Source organism: Neophocaena asiaeorientalis, unplaced genomic scaffold, assembly GCF_003031525.2.
Source record: "Neophocaena asiaeorientalis asiaeorientalis breed wild unplaced genomic scaffold, Neophocaena_asiaeorientalis_V1.1 scaffold59, whole genome shotgun sequence".
NCBI classification, from domain to species: Eukaryota; Metazoa; Chordata; class Mammalia; order Artiodactyla; family Phocoenidae; genus Neophocaena; species Neophocaena asiaeorientalis.
Genome location: NW_020174268.1, coordinates 4,133,660 through 4,152,277, shown reverse-complemented (window position 1 = coordinate 4,152,277; position 18,618 = coordinate 4,133,660). Strand labels below are relative to the sequence as shown.

The 18,618-nt window shown below is 39.6% G+C and overlaps 1 protein-coding gene across 3 annotated transcripts in view; it reads right to left on the bottom strand.

Moving 5' to 3' along the window:
- Positions 1-18,618, bottom strand: part of LRCH1 (leucine rich repeats and calponin homology domain containing 1) — a 187,279-nt gene that overhangs the window by 48,401 nt on the left and 120,260 nt on the right. For all 3 annotated transcript variants that reach the window (XM_024755377.1, XM_024755375.1, XM_024755376.1), the window contains exons 4-9: positions 16,252-16,357; positions 10,785-10,921; positions 9,866-9,993; positions 8,599-8,662; positions 5,381-5,486; positions 2,846-2,973 (exon numbers count right to left, since the gene is read on the bottom strand). In XM_024755377.1, coding sequence (XP_024611145.1) covers positions 2,846-2,973; positions 5,381-5,486; positions 8,599-8,662; positions 9,866-9,993; positions 10,785-10,921; positions 16,252-16,357 — 669 coding nt within the window. The remainder of the gene's footprint in view (positions 1-2,845; positions 2,974-5,380; positions 5,487-8,598; positions 8,663-9,865; positions 9,994-10,784; positions 10,922-16,251; positions 16,358-18,618) is intronic.

Genomic DNA, 18,618 nt, shown 5'->3' with positions numbered 1-18,618 from the left:
AGTTCTGACACTTCATTAACGAACGCAGGCCCAGCCAATTCTCCAGATGTGTCACAGAAAATAAGTCTTTTTCTGAGGAGGTATCCAGTTGCATGATGTCAACCTCTGGCTTGAAAAACACTCAGACTTTTTCTATATAGATTATACTTTTAGTGCATTATAAAGTCAATATATAAATTACTGTGCCTCCACCCAAATGCTAGTGAAATTCATGGGTGAAAATATACTACGAGAAACAACCAAGAAAACATGTTCTTATCTCTTCCTGTTGGGTTTCAACTATCGGAGCCATGGGTATTTCCTTCTAATTTTCAGTTTCATAATAAAAAGTAGCCGGTAGTAGAAAATATACTTTTTTTCAGTATGCAAAACAGAGGTATACTGGGTTTCTTTTGCTAAGTTAGATGGTGACACAGTTGATACACATTATTCATGGATTCTGTATTTATGAATTTGCCTCTTTACTAAAATCTATGTGTCACCCCAAAACCAATACTCGTGGTGCTTTTGCAGACACACGTAGAGGTGGTGAAAAACTAGAGTTCCCAACCCCAAAATGCACTTCCCAGTTGAGGCTGAACAAGGTAGCAGGCGACCTGCTTTCTTGTTTCAGCTCTCAGACTGTAAAAAAGTGTCCTTTTCAGAGCCTGTTTAGTATCGCATTTTCACAGTTTTGTGCCTTTCGTTGGTGATTTTGCTGTTTAAAATGCCCCCTAGCATAGTACTGAAGTGCTGTCTTATCCTACGCACAAGAAGGCTGTGATATGTACTGTACCTTACAGAGAAAACACCTGTTAGGTAAGCTTCCTTCCCGCATGAGTTACGGGGCTGCTGGCCGCAAGTTCAGTGTTAATGCACTAACAGTACATATTAAATAGGGTGTCTTGAGACAGAAGTACACATAAAACCAGGTTATGTACTGACCAGTTGACAAAAATGTGTGACCAGAGGCTCGCAGGAACCTAACCCTGTATCTCCCGTGGGAGCAACAGTTCAGGATTGGATAATTCAGTGTTTGAGGAAACCATCAAATAGAACTGCTGTGAATAAGGATCCACCGTAGTGACAAAAGCACAAGATGCTTACTCAGTGGAGAGAAAACAGGATTATATAAAACACAGAACTCTCGATCGTCGAGGACTGAGTAGTTCAGCACACTGGCTGGCAATAAAACACACTCTCACAGACTTTAAAAGTGATGCAAGTCAAGGGTAAAATGCGCCTGAATTGAAGCGTACAGCTTTTAATTGTAGATTTATGCTTTATTTTATCGTTAGCGTTCTTCTCCACTTGCCAACAGAAGCCTCTTGTAGGAGTGGGCACTCAGGAAACATTTGCTGTAGATTTCTACACCCCATTGGCTCCCCTAGATTCTACCACAGGACCCACGCTGTAGAGCAGCCATTCCCACGGAGCCCTGTGCCTCCTGAAATCTCTAAATCTAGAAGAATTTGCTTTTCTGAAACAACATGTTTTATTTTACCAATCACTTTAATTGCTTTCCTTCAAGGCTTCCATCTTTACTTGAGACCCTCAACTTAAGATAAACTCTTCATAAAAGAAAGACAGAAGCCCAATTTTCCATGTTTTGCTGACAGACTTGTCTCAGAGCTGACAGACAGGCATCAAATCTGGGAGAGCCTTGTGAGAACCACTGGCTGGAGAGTCATAGGATGAGGTTTTTACTTTCGGAAAATGTCTGGCAGCAGCAGGGGCGGGGTTCTGGGTGCTCAGCTGGGGTAGGAGGGACTCCTGATGTCCTAAGAATAAGCAATGATAAGGCCCCACTGAAGTCATGTCAGTGGAGGTGGAGGACAGAAAGGAGGCAGTGGGTGTGAGATATTTTGAAACAAGAACTGATGGATTTATGATGGATTAAGTACACAGAATAAAGAATTAGGTTTTCGACAGATGTATGTCATATGAGAGGTTCATTATTTTTGTCTTGAGTACACCAGAGTCTCCTACAGTGTACAATTCAGCTGTTTTCCTCCCATTTCCCTTGAAGGTGATACCCAAAGACGTTAGTTGAGACAGAGCCCAGCCATCCTAACACCATCCTCAGGAAATAAGAACTAGCACCTAGAGACCCCGGGCCTGACTTTAACACAGTAACTCAGAGACCACTGTCTCTCACAAGCCACAAGGAACCTGAATTTCACCGAAAGGATTATCTTCGTGATCCTTGGGTGCCACGACCTGAACCAAAAGGACTGGCAGAAACGTACCAAGGCACCTAACTGTGTCACAAAGTGGAACCTTAACTACCAGGTTTATAAAGGGCTAGTTTTTCTCTTGTTTCTGCCGCTCCTATGATGAAGGTTTGCCTGAAAATTTAATGACTTCATCTAACATTTCAATACCTCAGCGCCACTATACCTGTTTATGAATGTGTCCTCAGAGTGACCCTTCTAAAAAGGGAAGACATTCATTTCCAAATTTTAAAAGTCTCCATTTATCTTCTTTTACTATGAATATACCCCCAAGAAGAACTTACGTACCTAGAATACGTTGAAAAGCATGTGAAACTTTGTTTTACCTTTTTTACTGGATGGTCATGGTAATTCTGATAACTTATACAATGCACTGACTACCAGAGAGCTGAGTAATTTCTGAATACGAAGGAAAATCATCCATATACACAGACAAATAGAGAGGTATGGATGAAAGCGACAAGCTCCTAATATCGGCAAATAAGCACGCTGGACTTTGAGAAGATGTTATAAAGGCCCAAGGAAGGTGGTAGCAAGCTGACATTTAAGGTGATGGATTGGTAACCTTGAACATAAATCCTAAGGCACCAAACAGAAGTAAATAAGTTAAAAAATTATTATCCTCCACTTGCCTTAATATAGTTTATAAATTCCGAATGGAGAATGTCTGTTCCGTGGGAAAATTGGTCTCTTTCTTCTCCTGAGTTCTCATTGTCACTCACAAGGGAAGGCGCTGGTTGAAATTCCTGATGAAATTCCCCTATTAGGAAAATATAGAGAAAGATAGAAAGCTTGATTTCATAAACAGATGAGCAAAACATAGATGACTGTAAAATACATCACCTAGTTTTTCAATCTTCTCCCTGACCTCTTCTGGGGGTATACGAATGACCCAAGTTTTCTCTTTCCAAAAGAATGTGAGGAAAAGGTGAAAAAAGGAGGAAGAAGAGGAAGAAAAGTAAAAGAAATGGAAAACCCCAAATCAAATGAACTTAAAAGTCAAGGCCCCTATATGGCTTAGTTCCTTATGAAAGAAATGAAATTTCCTCTTATTTTTTTTAAGGAACAGAGAATAGAAAGTATCAAAGAGGGCTTTTTGTGCTCTCAGCAACGTGTGACAAGTAAGTATTTCAAACTCAAAATTCCGTAGTTACCGAACAACTACTAAATGGCAGGTAAAATACCAAACATTTGGCGGATTTAAAAAATTAGTGAATGGGACTTCCCTGGTGGTGCAGTGGTTAAGAATCCGCCTGCTAATGCAGGGGACATGGGTTCGAGCCCTGGTCCAGGAAGATCCCACATGCCGCGGAGCAACTAAGCCCATGCGCCACAACTACTGAGCCTGTGCTCCAGAGCCCGTGAGCCACAACTACCGAAGCCTGCATGCCTAGAGCCATGCTCCACAACAAGAGAAGCCACCACAATGAGAAGCCTGTGCACCGCAACGAAGAGTAGCCCCCGCTCGCCGCAACTAGAGAAAAGCCGGCGTGCGGCAACGAAGACCCAACGCAGCCAAAAATAAATAAATTTATTTTTAAAAAAAATTAGTGAACAACTGCCAGAAAGAGTGTGGGAAAGTACTAAAATAAGGACCCAAAATCATAACAACAGAAGAAGTGACTATGATGAGAGCCACATGGAGGGGAAAGCACAGAGCTCATCCAACAGGTCTGTGTTCTAGATGGTGCAGGAGAGGTGAAAGGAGGAAAAGCAGATCTCTTCTCTCTGATCTGGACACTGGGAAAGAAACAAGTAGGACCACACCACCTTCAAGGACTCCTAGCCACTTCTAGAACAGAGGGGAGAAAAACTGGTGACAAATGATGTAATTCTTTTATTTTAAAATATCTGCCTAAAACAGTACCTCTCATACTGCATATATTGTTACAAAGCTTATCTAAATTACTAAAGTGGCAGTCATATTTTGGCATAATGTATACAGTTATAGTTGGGGACAATGTATGGTTCCAATCATCATCTCAGATAAACAAATGCTAACCTTAAAAACTTGAGCATAATAAGTGAAAGCAAACAGTAGAGTGTGAGTTGGTTTAAACAGTTCTCCTGTCACTAGGGAGGGCAAGGCAAACTATTAGGGAGATAATCTGCATATTAATCTAGTTCTATACTTTCCACACGTCATCAAACAGTCTCTGCCACAAATGTAAACATTACATTTTACAATTTACTTAAAAGTCACTGAATAAACAGAAGCAGTCAAATTACTGTCATAATGTAATCGAATGAGGGCTACTCACCAAGATATGAAGTGTATTACCAGGATTTTAAAGTAGGCAAGACGTAGAGTGTTTAGTGATCATCTGGTGATTATCAAAGAATCACAGGCTTTTAGAGCTACACAAAACATTACAAATCACCTCATCTAATCATCTCATTTACAGGTGAGAGAATTAAGGTCAACTGACTTGTTCAAAGTCAAGTAGATTCCTGGCCACACATCCCAACGACATTTCCCACCCTTGCATGTAGTTAGACGTGAGCCCTGGGCCTGTGAAAGGCCCAGCCCACGCTTTCCGCGTGGCTGGTAAAGTTCTGTTTCTCTAACTGGGAGCTGGACCCTTTGTTCCCATTCCTGGAGCAAACCTCCATGCTCTTTCCGCTTTAGCTCGAAACAGATGGACTTGGAAATACAAATTAATATAAATTAAAGATGGTAGAATCACCAGATAAAAGGAACTTGGGCTCTTGAAGCACTGCGTGGAGGAGAGTTGCCTGGGAGTCACTAACTCCCCTTTGGACTTACTTTGCATTGTGTTAAGTCAATGAAATTTGGGGATTTTATGTGTTACAATAGCTAGAGTTGTCTTAAACAGTATATCTACACATCGATATTTTTTTCCAATAATGGATTTAAAGAATCTTAAATAAATCTTCACAATGAGAATAGCTCTACTATTACTAGCTACGTGACCACTGGCAAGTTACTTAAACTGAGACTCACCTATAGAATGGAGATGATTAGAGTATCCATCTCAGAGTTTTGAATTTTAAATGAGATGACCGTCACAGATTAGCACAGTGCCTGGGGCATATGAAATGCTCAATAAACATTAACTATTACGGTTGCCATGTTTCCGCATATTTTAAACATAGCATTTGAAACTTAAGAACAAGCTTTTTCTCCCCATCCTTCATTCTCAGACCTTTAACTGGACTAAGGCGATGGCAGGAGTCCTCCTTGATCTGTTGTTCTTCTTCCATGATATTTGACATTGGCACGTTGAGGCTAACGGTGTCTTCATCAGAAGGCTGAAAAGAAACAGGACACTGCCTCATTCAAGGGAGAAGTGTTATCAATATAGATTAAGAGGATGCTACGTAATTAAAAAAAATATATACTGTGATTCTCACAAACATAATACGGAGTAAAAGACACCAAAGGACAATGCCACTTATGTAAGTTCAAACATGGGCATAAATAATCCACGGTGTTTGAAGTCAGGATAGCAGCTGCTCTTAGGTTAGGGGCGTGGGCACATGATGGGGTCTTTGTGGGTGGCTGGTAAAGTTCTGTTTCTCTAACTGGGAGCTGGTAATGAGTGCGTTCACTTTGTCAAAATACATCAAGCTAACACTCACGTGCTTCTCCGTACATGTTTCGAGCTGAAATTTTTTCAGGTACCTGATGATATTTTCAAACCTAAGAGCCACAGTCAGGGCACTGAGAAGGACTGAGTAACACCTGAGAGAACAAAGAAATAACTGGAAATACACTACCATACCAGCCCTAAGTCTAATCGATCGCTTCAATAGTAGTGGTGCTCTGAGATCTGGCAACACAAATTTACCGAAACTATATTAAGGCTTCACGTGGCCAGTCCCAGAAAGCAGGCAGTCAGCCTCTGCGACAACATCTCATTTATTTACACTGAATCTTACACGCGACATCAAGCTTCAGTTTATTTCCCTGTTTAGGCTGAGGAAGCCGCTTTAAACATATAAGAAGATGCTTTAAATAGATAATATAGAGTTCTTAAAAGGAACAGGGGATCTGTGCAGTTTTCAGAATAATGCTTCGATTCAGTAATCAGAGTTAGTTCTCCCTGGGGGTCTTGTTTCCCACACTAACTGATGAAGTTTATTCACATAATCTATGATTCTGTCACAAATGAAATATGAAGCCTCATTTATTTTCCTATGTCTCCGTTTTAGCGTCGCTATTTCACGAAAAGCTTTTCAAAATCACAGGGATCAGGAACCTCCACAGAGCACGTTTCTGTGGCTTTGCTTCTAAACTCCTGAGGCTATAATTTTTCACAGCACAGTGTTCATTTACTTTTGGACACGTGCACAGATTGTTCAGAAACTGGCAGAAAACAAATGTACGTTTCATTCGTTGCACAGCTATTCACTGGGCCTCACATTTTTTTGCTTGTTTATCTGAGTGACAAATGCTAAACCAATCAGAGTGACAAATGCTAAATCAACCAATGGCAACAGCGAGAGAAAGGAATCAGGTGTGACTTCTGAACCCCACAATGAGACGTAAGCAGGAAGCAAGACTGACTGACCACAGATAATAAAATATTTGCCAAATAAAGTGAAAATAGAAAGCTACACAGAATAATCCAGAACCCTTATCCTTGTAAAAAAAAAAACATTTCTAGGAGGTGTTCTCAGGTAAGGAGGCCACAATGCAAGACAAAAAAAAAAGAAAGCCAAAGGGAAAATGTACACACTTCATTCTGTTGGACATAATCCTTTCTGTAGTCCTTCCTTCCACCCTCCTCCCATCTTAAAAACTTATTAGCAAAATTCCAAGATATGCATCTAGTTAAAAGGAAGAAAATAAACCCTTGGCCTCCTTTTAGAATATTAGCATCCTACTTATACTAAGTGAGAACAAAAGGATAATGAAGTTCTTTGTGTAATGTTTTATTAATGAACTTAATTATCCTTAGAAGGCAGATAAAGGATAAAGCAGAGTCTGTTTTAATTTAACAGAAAATAAGCTCGGGTGAGTAATTTCTGAAACAAAGGGCTATTTCAGGGGACTTACGAGTTTTAATAAAGTTAAGGGAGTAGAATTAAATACAACTTGTAAAGCGATGTGTTGAGTATTTTCTCCCCCAGGGAATCATAGTAAACTATTCATGTAGGTTCATGAGGGTAATTTTACTTTATTGATACTGGCCTTCTTTTTCTGCCTACTACTCTTCTTCCTTTTGAAATATTCTGTATTAGAAAGCTTTTAAGGTATCCTAGTGCTTTATGAAGTATTTTGTGGAAAACAAATTCGAATATCTTAGCTACATATTAAACCTCAAAGGCCTTAAGAGAACAGGGAAAAGGCAATTTTCCTGGACTTACATATAGTAAAAATGTGGATTTCTTAGGGTAATTGACCTACTAAGTACATCTTCAAAGAGTATTACAATGTTTCAAAACTCAATAACCACAAAAACTCAGTAAGTTCCCTCAAGAAAGGAAGGCCTGATAATACATACATCCCCTACTCCAGCTATCCCTCCTAGCTCTGCTGGTCAATAAACCCCATTTAATGGTTTATTAGTGAAAGATTTTACGGAACCTAACAGACTATAAATAAGATAACAAATGTTCTAATTGAGCTATATATAACCACTTTACAAAGCTCCAGTGTGGGAGGCCTCTTAGCTCACAAATAACCAAACTTATATCCAATTATCTGAAAACAACACAATCTAAGAATTTCAGGAAAACAAATATTGATATAAAAATTATGGCTACTCAAAAATGCATTTCCTGTGGGTAAAATGCAATGTACATTTATAGTGGGAAGCAGCCGCATAGCACAGGGAGATCAGCTCGGTGCTCTGTGACCACCTAGAGGGCTGGGATAGGGAGGGTGGGAGGGAGACGCAAGAGGGAGGGGATGTGGGGATATATGTATAGCTGATTCACTCTGTGATATAGCAGAAACTAACACACCATTGTAAAGCAATTATAATCCCATAAAGATGTTAAAAAAAAAAGGCAACGTACATTTGATTCCTTAACATTTATGCAGGCATATAACAACTTTTTCCTAAGTTACTCTGTCACTTAAAAACAAACATTTATAAAAATGCCTTCCGGGTTCTTGCACACCACTTAGTCATTTTATAATATTTATTAAGCATGCAAGAATATTCCAGATAATGTGAGGGGTGTGGTGGGAGGGGAAGGAGATAGGGACTCTATTCTTGAGACATTTCCAAAACACTAAAGATTCAGAAAAAGCTAACAACAGTTAATATTTACATAACAGAGGATTTCAAATAACTTTCACAAGCATTATCACATGTTCTCATGCAACTGCCTTTTATCCGAAAAGAGTACAGCGAATGCAGGTAGATATATCTAGAAGCACAAAAGGAAAAAAATCTGATCACGAATTTACCTCTGTGGCAGATAATCGCTTGTCTCCATTATCACTCCCAACGCCCGAGTCAGAATCCTTCTTGCTGGGTTAGATGCCATCGATATTGAATTCATTTAGAAAAAATTAAAATCACGAAGTTCACAACAAGAGACATCAACTTATATTCAAATAATGACTTTACTAAACAAATTTTTATTATTACCAAAAGACAACAAATCCGCCCAGTATTGAAAGTTGTTAAGACAAGGGCCTAATGAAAATCAGATACTTGGACCGTCTAAATATGGTACAAGATAAATTCTTTGTGTTCAGAGTTTCATGGATTTATACTCTACCTGAGTGGCCTGTTCTTTGAAACAGTTAATAATTTTCTTATTTTATTGATTCTAGCATATGAAAAAGCAAAAACTACCAATTGCTTTTACCTCTTAGGTTATGAAATTTCCTAACTTTCAATAATTCTGTAAACTTTTATTCAGTGACTAAATAAATTTGATAGTATGTTTAAAACAATAAAGTAATGAATACATATTTTAAGCATTATATAAAGGTACCATTAGGGTAGGCTGAGATTTTAAGTCACTACAGTATATTTACTTTTTTTAGTAAAAAGTTCAAGAAAGATTTCTGCAATGAAGACATTTCAAAAACAACCTGCATTTCTACAAGTGTGTTCAGTGTGAGAATTTTGTTCTCCGAAAATTCAAAATGGTTTACACCACAAAATGGCCAAGGACATGTTAAACGATTCTAAAACTTCCATTCTGAACAGGAAATGGCAAAAACTATGCACAGTGCATTTTTAAAAGACAATTAAAACAAATAAAGTCTGCATTTTTTCTTAACAATGTTCTGGAAGCATATTAAAAATTAACTTAAAAAACCATGTCTCTAACACAACATTGTAAATCAACTATACCCCAAAAAAATTTTTAAAAAAAACAACAAAAAACCATGTCTCAGTTTGATGTGGTTGTTTTAAATGACAGGTAAAAAATACATATATTTATATTATAGATCTTATTTATAATATGTGCACACACATATGTTGCACTCAGGAAGGACTGATTCTTGATTAGGAGAGGGTAGATGAAACCTGAAAGATGCCAAAATGTTATCAACAGCATCACTTTTCCCTTTTTTATTCCAAAAGTGTTCGAGACTCTGATGTATAAATCTGCATTGGCTGAGTGAAACAAAAGGATTTTTGGAGTTAGTTACCTGGAGCGCCTTGGCCTAAGCAAACTCTAAACGGGGGCTTCTAGCCGAGGGGGGTCACACTCACCCGTCTTCCACGTGCTGGTGTAAATGTGGCCTCTCCATGGTGTGGAGATAAAGGGAGTCGGTTGTCTTAATCTGGCATGCTTGGATGCTGAGATACTTAAATATGTGCACTTTGCCCTTGGTGCATATCTATGGAGAAATTAATAATATATATATTTTTAACGGCAAAACAAAATGTAAACACTAGACATCTCACTCTGTATAATTTAGTTTTTGCATTTTCACTTTAAGTAACACGTCAACGATGACCACCAAATTTGACCTCTCCAAAACAGGTAAGATTTTAGGCAATCATTTCCTCCAAATTCTACTTCAATAGAAAACCATGTTCAAGAGATTCCTAGTTTCTCTTGCACTAAACCGCAAAATTCTAAGAGAAATACATTTAAGTACAAATAGTGTAAAACATATATACGTCAGATAACTAACCTGGTAACGTTCCAATTCTGAAAGCATATACACTTCATTCTGTTCTCACATAGTTTAATATTTGAGCTTGAATCTTGTCTCTAAATGACTGACAATATTTTAAAATGGTTAAACTCTAGTTTCCAGCTAACTTCAATGTAAGGAATCTATTACTCCTTTTGTAATCCATACACTCCATGAAAAAATTTCAAATGCATGTACAAAATGATAAACATAATAACTGAATAAGTGAAATCATCAAACATCATCGTTCTGGGATTGCGGTGACCAGACAGTGAGGCAAATGGTGGTAAACGATTTTGATGTCACAGAAGACAACATACTGTAGTCAGATTCACACGAGGTTTCATTTTTTAAGAGATTGTGTCTGTTTATGATCGTATCCATACATTAATTCTGCAAAATATCAACAAACCAGTTCTGCTGAGAGTTGCTTAGATGCTATTGATAGTCTATCCCCCCGGCAACAGCTTTGCTGTGAGACCCCTCACCTGTGCTGGAGGAGACTGCAAAGGGTTATTCTCAAGCAGTAATACTTGCAGCTGCTTCATCTCTCTAAAACAAATGGGAATCACGAGCACTTTATTGCAGGAAAAGTCAAACTTTACCAAGGGAAGGTCTACTAGTTCTAAAGGAACAGAAAAAAAAAAAAAAAAAAAAAAAAAAAAAAAAAAAAAAAACAAAAAAAAAAACTCAGAAAGCAACAAGATTAAATGGCTAAACACATTCAAAATTTTTCTGCTTATCTGGAAATATATCATTTAGCATAATTAAGACCAAGTTGTGTATTAGGAACATAAGTTATGTATATATAATACTTTACTAAAGAGGAGAGGAAAGCTTTCATCGGGGGCCCAACAATTTTTAATTTGTTGTTATTTCTGATATGAGCTGGAAACACTTGACATATATAACACCTATTGTTTAAAAAGGCTTTTTTTCCAGTGAAACAATCACATAAGCCACACCACACAAGATATGCTTATGTCTTAACTTCAAACTGTTTTCAAACAGCTTGCTAGCTTATGAATAATATGTTAATTACAACATATTCTTATGCATTCCATGTATGTGGGCTGGCAGAATCTCAGAACGAATTACTAGAAATATGTTCTTGATTGTTTAACTCCACTTTAAAAAAGAAATGCTATCAAATTTGGAACTTTGCAACAGACCCTGTAATCCTGATTTGATTAGGCTTTATTCTACTGCTTTAAAAAAGTCTTCTGTAGCTCCACAAAGAAGACAGAACATTATATTTAGCTTAAAATCCCCACCCAGTGGCATAGCAAACACTCAGTAATTTCAAGTATTCCAACCGACATTGGCAGCTGCAAGAAACGAAGTCAAATATATTCCATAGAGCAAAGACGCTGAGCAATGCCAGAGTAGGGTGACACGGAGCAAACCACCAAGATCTCCGTGTGAGAGGCTACGGAGGGTTCATTTCAGAACGGGCCTCACGTTTGTTATGAAACCTGGTAAGGGAGGATACACGGTGCTTTCAAATACTCAAGGAATTCCCAAGCAGATGAAGGGCAGGGACTATAGGAAGAAAAGGATCAGAAAGCAGTGACCTGTAGAAAGAATTCATACTATCCCTCCGCTCCCCCTGTACTGCTGGAGGGTTTTCACGTTACTCAGCTAGACTACTTCATGTTCCCCCAACAAAGGTTCACTTAGCAACCAGTGTCTGCAAATTCAACTCGCTCTGGGTGTGGAAGGGACTTTCCTTCTTTCATACCTTAGTGAACTACTTTGTATTAGAGAAAAGAGTCATGAGATTGAAATGCAAGGACAAAAACAGGAGCATCAGCTCAGCAGCTCCCAAACTCAGGTCCATGATGGGCAGGCGGCTGTGTAACAGAAGCTCAGGATGTGTCTTTTTAAATCTTTTTTATCGAAGCATAGTTGATTTACAATGTTGTGTTAGTTTCAGGTGTACAGCAAAGTGATTCAGTTATACATATATATGTGTATATATATTCTTTTTCAGATTCTTTTCCATTATAGTTTATTATAAGATACTGAATATAGTTCCCTGCCAGGTCTTTATTGTTTATCTATTTTATATATAAGTGTGTATCTGCTAGTCCCAAACTCCTAATTAATCCCTCCCCCGCTTTCCCCTTTGGTAAGCATAAATTTGTTTTCTATATCTGAGTCTGTTTCTGTTTTGTAAATAAGTTCATTTGTATCATTTTTTAAGATTCCACATATAAGTGATATCACATATTATTGGTCATTCTCTGTCTGACTGACTTCACTTGGTATGATAATCTCTAGGTCCATCCATGTTGCTGCAAATGGCATTATTTCATTCTTGTTTATGGCTCAGTGGTATTCTACTGTGTGTGTGTGTGTGTGTGTGTATACACGTTACATCTTCTTTATCCATTCATCTATTGATGGACATTTAGGTTGCTTCCATGTCTTCGCTATTGTAAACAGTGCTGCTATGAACATTGGGGTGCATGTATCTTTTGGAATTGGAATTTTCAAATTAGAATTTTTGAATTCTTATTCAAACTGGACGTGTATTTTTTAAATTGCCCCAAGTAATTCTCTGCTCAAACTCAGCTCTCCCACCAATAGCGGGATAAGTGATTTGCCTCAGGTCTCACTCGTCCTGGTTGCCTCGAAGAAGCACATGGAGAGCAGTGGGAGATGAAGAGAGGAGGTGAAGCCAGAGGATGGCATGGAATCAAGAAAGTTAAAGGGAAAGGGAAAGTAAGATCTTTCCAGTTAATAGTTTGTTTTGAAAACAGGGCTGAGAATTAGGGGGACTGTATGTAAAAAGAGTATCTCCTTGCTAGAACTTCCAGTAATATGAATCCATTTCTCCGATGGCTAACTTGACTCCCTCAAGTTAGGCTGGCAAATCAGGGGTGATTGCTTTTCAGCAATTTGCCACTTAAAATGAAGACTTTTAAGCAAGACTAGAGAGCTAAGTGCTTGGAAGACACAGCAGGAGGGGAAGGAAGGCGACTTCCAGTTAAATAAAGTCAGAAATGGTTTTTATAATGACAATTCCTTTTAGTGCCTGCTGGGGACACAATTACCATCTTAGTTTAGGAGAGCTAGAATCTGACATTTTCACAACAAGGAAACGAAGGAGAAAATGATAACTCCAGCTCAGAAAAAGCCAAAGAGACAGAGCAGGAAAAAAGGGGTAAGAGAAAAGAAAAATGAATCCCAGTCCTCTTTCTCCATTGCAAAGAGGGGCAATGAATGACTACTTTAATGCTCTGTCCATTCTGGTGCCAGGAAGAACAAAATAGAGTCTCCCTGTTGCATCAGTTGTAGTATAACCACCACAAGACTGATGTGGGCAATTAGGCCACAAACTTTTCCCCCCTCCTCAAACTGAAAGCATGAGGAGGGGTACTAAAGAGGAAAAACAAGTGAGTAAATATGAAAAGTCTTTAAATTCACTGCCTGAGAGCATTATCAATGCTCTTTTGTTAACAGAGTTCTCCAGAGTAAAGCAAAAAGAAACTTGATATTCAGGAAATTATTTTTTTTTAAAAGAAGGTTTTCCAGTAAACTGACGTTGTAGCTCCGAGTGTATATTAAAATATTAAGCCTGAGAAAACATAATTATGAAAAGTATAGAAATCTGTAAGTGATCTTTTTAGGAGAAGGAATGTTTTTAAGTTAAGCGAGCAACGAATGGTGAGAGAAACAAAGATCTTGATTTTACAGATGCACTTTCTTCCCACATGTTTCTAAACCATTACAGGAAACACTTAAATGATTAAATTAAATTTTTCTTTTGAAAACAGGAGTTCAATAATTTGTGATGACCTCTCAATAATTAACCTAAGAGCTTAAATTTAGATGAAAGTTTTCTTTAATGTTATGAAAGGCTATATGATTATACATTTGCTGTTAGTAAGAGTTTTCTCTTTATACTTGCTCAAACCAAGAAAAACAATTTCATCCATTCAGAACTGGAACCGCACAATGACAAAATGAAAAATCAATGTTTTTATACCAAGTCATCTCAAGTAATAAAGTAATAAATCTTCAGGCCGAGATAGTTTCTAACTCTTCTTCTTTAAATACTAGCCAGCATGAGAAAGGTGAAGACGGCAGATAACACTTAAAACTCCCATCTATAGGGCACATTACATGTTATAAAGTTCTTTCCCTTTCTTGAGCTGCATTTTCTTGCCTTGAATAATGAAGCACTTCAAGCCAAAGATCACGAAGCAGGAACAGAATAATAAAAATCAGGCAGCTCTCAAATAGCTGCATTAGAATCCGATTAGCCAAATGCTGACTGTTCCCAAATCTACCCTTTAGCTTATCAGGTACCCTAATGTGCTTAAATGAAAATGATAGAAACCAATGTGATCTCTGAGAACCAGAGGATGTTTCGGAGAAAGCATACAGTGCCCTGCTGCTCATCAACTCGTTCCTGAGTAGGTCCAAACGAGGATCCCAAAATGTGAAATTCAGATCCAGCATGATCTACAAGGCTATTTATCACCGTTCTTAATGGTATAACATTTCTAAATAAATATATCGGTTTTTTTTTTTTTTTTTGCGGTACGCGGGCCTCTCACTGTTGTGGCCTCTCCCGTTGCGGAGCACAGGCTCCGGACGCGCAGGCTCAGTGGCCATGGCTCACGGGCCCAGCCGCACCGCGGCATGTGGGATCTTCCTGGACCGGGGCACGAACCCGTGTCCCCTGCATCGGCAGGCAGACTCTCAACCACTATGCCACCAGGGAAGCCCTGAATAAATATATGTTTTTTATTTTTAATTTATATTTGTTTTATTGAAGTACAGTTGGCTGACAATTTTTTTTTTTGGCTGCGCTGCATGCGGGATCTTAGTTCCCCAACCAGGGATCGAACCCATGTCTCTTGCAGTGTAAACACGGAATCTTAACCACTGGACGGCCAGGGAAGTCCCTGATAATTTTTTTATTGAATATCTTTTTATTTTAACTTCAACGCAACATATCAGAGGCACACACTATGGAAGCCCAGAGCTGCAGGGAAGGGTTTGCCCGTGTTTGGCTGCTGGGTGGGGCTGTGTGAGGGGCTCAGTGTTTGTGCCGAGTCTCAATGCTGAGGCTCTGGAGCCATCCTTGCTCCAGGCTTCAAGAAATTCATCAAAACAACCAGTGGTATCAGCCCAAGCTTCACTTCAGCAAAGGCATGCCCTCGCCTGAAGCACGGATTCGAGACACTCAGGGTTCCTGGTCAGGGCTCCCAGATCCCCAAAGCCCCAAACCCTGACTTCTGGGTCTGCAGGACCAAGTGCAGCAACTAACTACTGGCTGGATGTTCCAGGACATCCACGTCCATCCATACCAAAAGCAATTCATGTTGCCTCCTGTTAGGAGCTGAACTGTGTGCCCCCCAAATTCATATGTTGGAGCCCTGACCCACAGTACCTCAGAATGTGACTGTATTTGGAGATAGGGTTTTTAAAGGGTAAATGAGTTAAAATGGGGTCATTAGTGTGGGCCCTAATCCAGTATGATGGGTGTCCTCACGAGAAGAAGAGATTAGGACACAGACACAGAGGGAAGATGCAGGGAGAAGACGGCCATCTACAAGCCAAGAAGAGAGGGCTCAGGAAAAACCAAACTGAGCTACACTCTGATCTCAGACTTCCAGCCTCCAGACCGCGGGAAAATACATTTCTGTTGTTTAAAACACTCAAGTCTGTGGTGCTTTGTTATGAGAGCCTGAACAAACTTAATACACACACGTACACACACACACAGCTTTATACAGGAGTATGATTTTGTTACTGAACCCCTGACTAAAAGTACAACTTGAATATAACTTTTCTGTTATCAGCACACGAAATTCAAATTATAATTAATATTAATAGGTACACACAAACATGACTAGAGCTACCTTCTTCACAAAGGTAAACAAAAAATAATAAAAGCCTCCTGTTGGATTGATTCATTTTTCCTCTTTCTTTTTTTACCTTGTGGTAGAACTTTAAGGTAATTTCTTCTGACATTCAGTTCTCGTAGGGATTTCAGTTGCCCTATCTGCTGAGGCAAGGCTGTGATCTCATTGCAGCTGACGTCCTGCATTGAAAACAAAGAGGGAAACAGTAAACGCCTTTTGCCGGGAGATCAAGCATTTCATGTGAAATCTCCTTACGGAATTTAAGTATTAGGACAACTACACAGGGACATTTTTATATTGGTCTCCGGGTCCGAGGTCAAGCGAGGCTTATTAGCACAGAGAAGAAAAAAGAAAGTGCAACATTTAAAACATCCTCTGAGAGAAAACGGAGAAAAGAAGCCTTTTCTGTTAGTAGCCTTCGGTAGCTACTCTGCCAGCCTCGAGGGCTGCTGTTCTCACATGCTTCAGTCTTATTTCTCACAACAAACCCATGAGGTAATATTACTGGCCTAATATTCACAGATTAGAACACCGAGGCTCAGGAAAGTTCAGTCAATTGTCCAAGGCTTGCAAGTACCAGGGTTAACACTTGGAACAAATTTCCAGCCGACCGTTCAGCCACTACCTTACCTTACAAAATGCCCATAGTTTACAGTGTATACCTATATATATTACTGCACTGTTTGGATGCATTATTTATTTAAAATGGAGTTCTTAGCAGAAGGCTGGAAACTTTGGACCTGAACACCTTTACAAACATTTTACAAGCAAGACTGTGGGGTATGCGGACTGTGTCTTCTTTGCTTTGGAAAAGTAATACTCTATTAGTAATCATTGATGGGAACCACCTCTTGACACATGCAAAACGGTGGCCATGACATTTTTAACCTTCTGTATCATTATTACCTCCCCTAACCCCACTCTTCCTCTTGTCCCTAGTAGTTCTGTCCTGCTCTCCACCTCCCTTCCCCCAGCTACTCCATTAGTCCAGACCAGCAGTATCTCTCAGCTAGACACTATAATGATCTTCTGGCTGTTTCCAGGCATCAATCTCCTCCTCGGTTCCATCCTTCACAGAGTGAAAACTTACAGAGTGTGAATTTCACTCTATCATTCATCAGCTCAAACACCTGCAACGGCTCCTCAGGATAAAGTCCCAAACTCAAATCTGCTCAGATGTTTGCCTTCTCCTGTGAGCCTGTGAGCTCCTAGATGGAAGAGACTGTGTCTTAGTCACTCTGCCTCCTGTGCTGAGCAGAATGCCAGGTATAAAGTAAGGGATCAGGGGCTTCCCTGGTGGTGCAGTGGTTAAGAATCCGCCTGCCAATGCAGGGGACACGGGTTCGAGCCCTGGTCCGGAAAGATCCCACATGCCACGGAGCAACTAAGCCCGTGCACCACAACTACTGAGCCTGACCTCTAGAGCCTGTGCACCACAACTACTAAACCCGCGTGCCACAACTTCTGAAGCCCGCGTGCCTGAAGCCCGTGCTCTGCAACAAGAGAAGCCACCACAATGAGAAGGCTGCGCACTGCAACCAAGAGTAGCCCCCGCTCGCCGCAACTAGAGAAAGCCCACGCACAGCAACGAAGACCCAATGCAGCCAAAAATAAATAAATAAAATAAATTTAAAAAAATAAATAAATAAAGTAAGGGATCAATAAATATTGGATAAAACTTCTGAAGTCCATTTATGTTGATGTTCCATAATGTACAGTTTATTCTGTCTCTGGCTGGGAGCCCAAGAGGCTCCAACATACACACCAAATTTCTTGCAGGTCTTGCTTGGTGTCACAGAACCACAAATATATTTGGGCCACAAATGATCCCAATGAGATCAAGTCCTTAAACATCCCACATCACTGCTGAACCTGCAAAAACTCCCCTTCACTCATCCTCTTAGAAAGCAGCAAAGCCTTGTTTCAGAAATTGGTTTCATATTCACTCGGATGAGAACTCACCATTGACCAATTCTTTGAAACCTCTGTGCTCCGTGTTAAGAGCAAGGCTGTACAGAACACAGTGGATCACTGCCCTCTAACCTCATCTCATTTACATATTCCTCAGGTGACTTGCCAATCTGTCAAGGTCATGAAGGCGCTAAATGGGTATCACTTGATGAAGAGGAATAACACCGCTCCTATTAAAGGAAACGAAGCTGTGATCTGTAAAGCCTGGGTGTACGCATTGGAATCAGCCCGCCGTACTGTTCCATACTCAGCTGTCTGACTTGGGGGTGGGGCAGGGGGCTGGCGCGTGACAGGTTAAGGACATTAGGTGTTCAACGGCATCTGCCTGTCTGAATATACTTCCACATATGAGAAGTGAAAAGTAAAATGCCACCTTTTCCCAGTTACTGTGGCATTTCATCAGCCACAAAAGTCAACAACCAAACCCTTTCAATGAAAGTTTTATCTTTCTTTGCTTCCACCAAGGTGC